Raw genomic sequence first — 7,399 nt, 5'->3', positions numbered from 1 at the left:
AGCCTGGACAAAATGGAAATGTGGCTTGTTTTCTATTTCAAGGATCTGTGGTTTCCATTGATACAAACTGTAAATCCTTTTACATCTTCAGTAGATAGTCTTAAGTTGCTTCTCTGAACCTGACCAGATTTTAGAGAAGGCACAGTGTTAACCACCAAAATATATCAACATTTTAAGTTTTTCCAGTGTAGTAGAAACTCCTAGAACTTGTGTTCTGCTGGCATGGCCTTCAGGAACCCCAAAGACCACCTTACCACATGTAAAGATTATGGAATTTTCCAGACATAGTAAGACTGCCCATTTAAATTTAAGATTATCAAAAAACTTCAAGTGTTGGTGATTTGATTCACTTCATATGTACAAGCTAATTCTCTGAGGATATAAATTAATCTCTGGTTACCATTTTTGTAACTAGCTTTTTTGTACAGCAGAAGAACTGAACAAAAAGATATTATGACTTGGTAATTTCTGAAAAGCATCACAAAATCTAATTATCCTTAGTATTTATTCAAGATAAAGGCTCTGGTTTTATTTTTATTTGACTATTTGGAACGAAAATGTTCATATAAAGATGCTCTTTCAGAAAGAGTACAGATTAAGTGTATAGAAGTGTAAATGTTGCTATTGTTTTGTAAAATAAATGTAAATAATTCAAAGAGTGCATTAGTAGCATTCTTATATTTAATAAACGTGAAGTGTTTTGTGTGAAAACCTAATTTAAATCTAGTTTGTGTTCACTTGTAAGAAGACTATGTTTAATGAAATTTAATTTTATTTCTATTTAAGAAAGGAACTTAACAGTCTCATTGGAATCTCCCTCTCCAGCAGCTGTCTACTAACAAACCTTTGCATAGAGATAAACACACTGCAATGGTGTAAGAGTGGACATTTATTATAACTAACGTATGTGATAAGACAATGATCACAGCCTAAATATTGGTCACAATCACAAAGCTTAATCCAGCCAAGCACATACAAGTAAGTGAAAGTGTAAACCTTGAAGACATGTTTAAATACATACGAAAATGGTATTGAAACTGAATTGTAACAGCTTTTTAAAAAATCCCCCTATTGTCATTTTACCTCATCCAGCTAACATTTTTACATGAGAGATAGATATATGTAGATATGTATATATATGATGAATATTTTCTGACTAGGAGGTGGCATGAAAGGAGAAAAATGTCAAATTAGTGGTACTTTATGGAAAAAAAAGTACAGGGAAAATTTAGTTAACCAGAATAATACTAACAGTGGAGCAAACTTAGCCAATGTGATACTTTGTGAACACAGCCAAGGTTTATTTGAGATAGCAATAATACTAGGCAACTCAGCATTTTGATTGATAACATCCTATGTAAGTAGATGTTTTCCTTAGCTCATGGAAAAATGAGGTAAACAGTGGCAGTATAATGTATCTGGGGGGATAAAGATAATCCATTTAAGTTGTAAAATTATGCTTAAAGAAATCTCACATAGAATATAACGTCTAACCATTTTCATAGTGTACATTATGTGCTCATATTGTAGTATCTTCAGTCCAAATTCCTGCCTTCAACTAATAGTCAATGTAAAACAGGATTGTTCTGATTAAAGTAACCTATATTCCCTTTAACAGTAATATCCCTTTAGTCTCAGAAATGTATGTTTTTTCAATAAGCTACCAGATATGTAATTCCCAATAAGTATCTTTGGTATACATGTATATGTTTAAGTTTCAGCGGTAATGTTAAAATTTAAATCATTTTGATATGTAAAATCAGTCAATTTTTCACATTCCCATAAATACTGAAATGTAACACTAGTCTTTGGTTGCATAAAACCATATTGAAACATTATTACATTTACTTTTACGTCGATACAAGTGTAGCTTCCTTTCAGTTGAATGCAGTAATAGCAACAAATGTGCTTCCTGATTGTGATTTTATGTGTATATCATAATTATCACATACAAATAAAATTAATGGGAAACTGAATTCAACCTTTGAGGATACGGAAAAGATATTTCTTCTGCATCAAGTTTTAGTTAACATTTAAGTCCCTTTAAAAAAAAAGCTAATACTTTTTATTCCCTTTTGAAAAAGTGGAGTGTTTTTATGTAGGCCTGAATGAAGCGGCTTAGCAAAACAGTAATACTGACAAACAGCATCTTACACCATTAGCTAAACATTGACATGAAGGCAGTGAACATCTACAGTATGTGAGACCACATGATGTCATCAACATGGGAGATGGCTTATGTCAGTCCAATTTCTTCAAGAACACTACGTGGGGTTTCAGCTTCCTGTGAAGGGAAAATTCAAGAGTCTGGTAAGCAGATCTTGTGGGTTTTAGAATTTTAAGACTGTTCTGTGAAGAATTTGCATGGGAAAATGCTTATTTGAAAGCCAAAAAATTTTAAATGCCAAGTGTGAGTAGCAAGAAGAAAAGAAAATGGCGTTTTAAAAAATATTACTGAAGCAATGGGTCATATGCATTTACAGTAGCTTTCAACCTTTATGGCTCAAAACATTTTACAGGATGAGATCATGAAACACAGAGTTTAACAGTTAAAAAGCCCACTGAAAAGTAAATTCAGTCAAATTTCTCCACTTGAACCAGCAGAAACAGTATCCCAAGTTCCCTAGGTGTATTCATGTAATTTAGATCATTATTTGCTCTGACTGTAACAATGGAAATATTTTTCATGTATTTTGGAGTTGGTACCTTATGTTATTTTAAAACGTTAACATTTAACATCTTCAATAACCATTGTCAGATCTATCCAGAAGCAAACAACATTGGTAGAGGCAATGTATAGCAACAAGATATCAGAGCAGCAAATATATACAAATTAATTTCATAAATCCCAGAGTTAGGACTAAGACAAAGCAAGTATCTTTTGAAATTGTGAAAGATGATTACAAATTTTTAAACAATTTTACAATAGGTTTTGATTTACTAGCAACAGTTTTATCAAAAGGGAATACTGCAGTATTCTTTACGGAAACAAGCACTGATAATTTTATATGCACTCATGACTAAGTAAACTTACTTTAGCATCCTAAAACATGGTACAGCACAAAGCAAGGAAAAGAAAAATATTAAACAGTAAATCTTTAGAAAATAACACCTTTAGACGACACATGATAAAGTTTTATGTTCAGTCTAAATACAGGTACTTGGCCACATAAACCAACCTTTAAGAATAAGTATATATGCTTTTTGACATTTTGTTATTTTTATGTGCATTGATGTGTGTAGAAGCAGGTATATTTTGTTATTTGTGGAAAGGACAAAAATATAAAATTTGTTCACTGTCACTTGTGAAAATGACAAAATTTAGGGGATGGCTATAAAATGTTAAAATCGGTCAGAGAATAACTGAACAAATTCATTAAAAAATTCTAAGAACTCTATCATAATGACTAGAGGGGATACATGTATACATACATACACACTCACATATACACACATTTTTTTTTCCTGCTCATCATTGCAGCCCATTAAGTCATAGTCTACACTATGCATAAAACCTGACCAATTTTAGCACTATTCTGGATACACCTACTCAGTTAAGAACTACTATTATGGAGCTATTCCTTAGAGCTAGCAAGATCAACAGATTTTTTTAAACATTTTCCCAACACTTGAACAAATACAAAATGTGCATTTCTTCATTTGGATTACAGTAGTTAATGTAGAACAGACGTATCAATCTCTTGAGTATTGCCCAAAGCTGGTTAAAATGTAACTGAGAAATGTTTAACAAAATAAATAAAAGTAAATATGACATAGATAATGTTATTTTGTGATTTTCTATGTTATTATTCAGCCTGCAGGGATCCATTTCTCTTTGAGTTTGACCTCACTGATGTAGAATACACTTTCAAAATTATATACAAACATACATATATACATACATATAGATACATATAAAACATTACCTGGACACACTGAAACCTAAAACAAATTCTCCTAGGTAGATGCGATAAGGTGGAGAAGGAAAGCCATTCACATGAGACAGGGTACATGCAATATTTTTATTTTAGACATGCCAAGAAAGCTATTTCAGAATGTAGTCCTTGAAAGCAAGCAGCTATATACAAAGAACGAAAAGCAACATTTTGGTTCAGCTCAGCACACAGCGTTTTTAGCCAACAGGCATGATAATGTGCGTGTTAACATTACATTAAATACTGTATTACCTTAAAAAATAATTCTTAGGAAAAAATACTATTAACTAGGTCCCAAAATACAGTATATTCCCAATCTGATTAACCCTTTTGTGATAGTACAAATATTATTTTATGATTAAAAATACAAATAACTTAATTCCTAATGACCTGCCTAACCTACTTTGATAGGCTGTCACAATGATTAGTTTGATTAAATAATCATTTTGAAGGTGATTATGCTTCTTAATGGCCTACTGATTTACTCTTCATAGTTTCCATGAAATTATATGGAATTTTTCCTTCTGAAATATAATAGATATTGAATTAAAAGCCTATATAATATTGACAAGTAAGCATGCAAGTTTTAATGTATTTCAAATATATAAAATCAGAACTATGAAAATGTACATTTAGACTTTTCATCTAAAGGTGCTGTCCTTATAAATATAAGCAGTAGTAAAAGTTTTGAAGAATCATTATTGTTTAATACTAGCTAGCATCCAGTGCAAAAAGACAATAATTAAATCATTCAGCAAATGCAGAATTCTACCCTTCTGCATACCAGCTTAATGAATGATAAATCATTTTTTGTGTTAACCACTGTACTATAATATGCCTTGGAGTTTCTATTTATATTTTTCCTTTGTTATTTGTACATATACTTAAATATGCAGAGTTATAGGACACATCCATTATGCAATCTGAGATTATCATTTTGAAAAAAAATAGTATTCTACATACCAGTACTGCTGGTTTGGGATTAGCTTTAGTGGGCCATATGCCACTATGCTACTCATTTTGGCTATATTGGAAACATTTTCTTTTAAATATAAAATTAATCACAGATGGTTGGTTAATAACAAGCATGTGCTTAAGATGAAAACTTTACTAAAAACATACACACATCATATATTTCATGAAAAAAGATTAAACCAGATAATGACAGAAACAAACTACATCAAGATGACATGGGGAAAAAACAATGTCAATGTGGGGGTGTAAATAGGGAAAACAAAGTACAACAGTAAAATGGTTATGCTTTCTATGTTCAAGATGATTTGTTTCACCAGCTGTTCTGTCATAAGTAAATCAGTTCTATTTCCTCTGTGAAATTCTGCATACTCGATGAGTGATGTCATTTAGTACACAGGGACATTAAAGTATTCATGGCGTGGCTACAAAAGAAATGCATACATTCTTATATATGGTACACAAATGGACATATAACACAACATTAATTCTATTTGGATGTTCTATGTCTCATACAGTTACCATATACTAACATTTCACTTAGGAGGCTATATATTAATCTAATAAAAATCTCAATTAATTGGAATGAGGGGAGGGAGAAAATATGCATTGATTTTCAGGAAAACTAGGTAAATGAAAGAAACACTGAAAAATGGATTTATATATTCATTAAAACTTCTGAGGGATGTTCTAGAGACAAGACATATTCATTTTAATCTTTTATGCCTACAATACAATTATACAATCATAGAACTTTAATACTAGAAGAAATGTCAAGGATAATATAGTACAATCCTCTCATTTTACAAATGAGGAAAGTGAGGACCTGAGAAGTGACAAAAACTATCACCTAGATCATCTGACTCCCAGTCCAGTGCTTTCCCCAACCTCCCTTACCGTAACAATGGGCATTAATGTTCAAAATTATAGCACTGAAACACTTCGAGATCCTGAAGCATCTAAGTAGGATTCAATTATGTTAGCTACATTGTATTTGCTGAGGCAGGAAAAGTGGACTAATAAGTTTTGGAAAGATTTTCAACAAGAATTTTGTGATCAATGCTGAGTCAACCAAAAAATTCTGCCAAAATGCACCCATTAAGTGCTCCAGTTAATCAAGGTTTTATTATACTTAGGAAGGGAATTTAATCTCAATGAAAACAATTAGAACTTAAGGTGACTATAAATCTCCTTACAGATCAAAAAGGAAAATCTTTCCCAAGAAAAAAACTCACTCACCTGGCATTTTAAGCTGCAAAAGAGCCAATTTCTTTCTTTTTTTTTTTAATTAGGGGAAAAAAGGCACAATGCAACTACTGCATTACATTAAGAATGTGTTCTTAAGATTTGGGGATATAATATTTATTAAAGAGGAATTATATAAAGAACTCCCTGTCTTAGTTGTATTAAGTAGGATTTAAAAATATGTCTGCAAATTTGCCAAAGAATGTTTTTTTCATTAAAGATAACATATGAATCCATGATAGTTTGTGTTCCCAACTAAAAGTGGCATTTTCAAAGTGTCCATAGTCTAACAATAACTCAATTTGAGGTCACTGTTGCAATTGTAAAATCACTTAATAAAATATGCACCCACATCGGATATTCTTGCTTAGAATGTGTGAGAATGAAATGCTGACGTTTTAGCTCAGGTAGTTCCTAGTCAATTTTGGATGTGTTTTTATTTTTTAAGCAGGGCAGAATTATACCTAAATGAAATGAAGTAAAATGGGGAAAAAAATCAAGACAGTGTTTAGCATTTTTTAAGGTGAATATAAAATGCTACAACTAAGATGAGAAAGCAACTGTAAATGAGCAAAGTAAAAACAGGCACTGAAGATACTCCCCTTATTTTCATAGGTAAATTCTGTTTTTGTATAATCAACATATCTATAGTTTGTGGGTATCTTGGGAAGTGATAACATTTATATTACTTTATGAAAACCAATCATTTCAGAAAAATATTTACAGAATATAAGTCAAATTACATTAAAGCAAAATCTTGTGTGTAATATACAGATGACCATAATATAAAATGAAAATTAAAAGGAAGCCTAGCTCTGAATAATTGTAATGACCGATCTTGATCCCAGAACAGATCCCCGAATAGCTGAACCTACTCTTCCCGCCTCTGAGGAGGAAAGAACGTTTTACACAGTATTAGACAAAATAACTGTATTGATTGTTTTTTCTTTGCTACAAGGGAAAATTCAATGCTGGCTTGGGAAAGGATGTATCTGGAAATGACTAGGATACACACACACACACACACACACACACATACATATATACATACATATATACCATATATGTATATACACATACACACACACACACACACATATGTATATAAAAAGTACCAATAAAACATTAAAAACTCTCCACTATGTCTCCTTCCCCCCCAAAAGTCCCAAGCTCCAGGAGATGGAACATACATTGAAGAAATGCTTAATATAACAAAATAATTGGGACATTATTTTTGAAATGTATTT

The 7,399-nt window shown here is 31.6% G+C and overlaps 1 protein-coding gene across 5 annotated transcripts in view; it reads right to left on the bottom strand.

The window, feature by feature from the left end:
* Positions 1-871: 871 nt before the first annotated feature.
* Positions 872-7,399, bottom strand: part of AP1S2 (adaptor related protein complex 1 subunit sigma 2) — a 35,584-nt gene continuing 29,056 nt past the window's right edge. For 4 of the 5 annotated variants that reach the window (XR_002328374.2, XM_021007390.2, XM_078146092.1 and 1 more), the window contains one exon: positions 872-2,284. Coding sequence is in view for 4 of the 5 variants with exons in the window: in XM_021007390.2 (XP_020863049.1) it covers positions 2,237-2,284 (48 nt within the window). In the remaining variant the exon portion in view is untranslated. Of the gene's footprint in view, positions 2,285-4,008; positions 5,333-7,399 lie in introns of those variants that run through there. The other variant, XM_021007391.2, reaches the window with a different exon arrangement.

Source organism: Phascolarctos cinereus, unplaced genomic scaffold, assembly GCF_003287225.1.
Source record: "Phascolarctos cinereus isolate Bilbo 61053 unplaced genomic scaffold, phaCin_HiC Scaffold_726;HRSCAF=1367, whole genome shotgun sequence".
Taxonomy (NCBI): domain Eukaryota; kingdom Metazoa; phylum Chordata; class Mammalia; order Diprotodontia; family Phascolarctidae; genus Phascolarctos; species Phascolarctos cinereus.
This window is presented reverse-complemented; position numbering and strand designations above follow the sequence as displayed.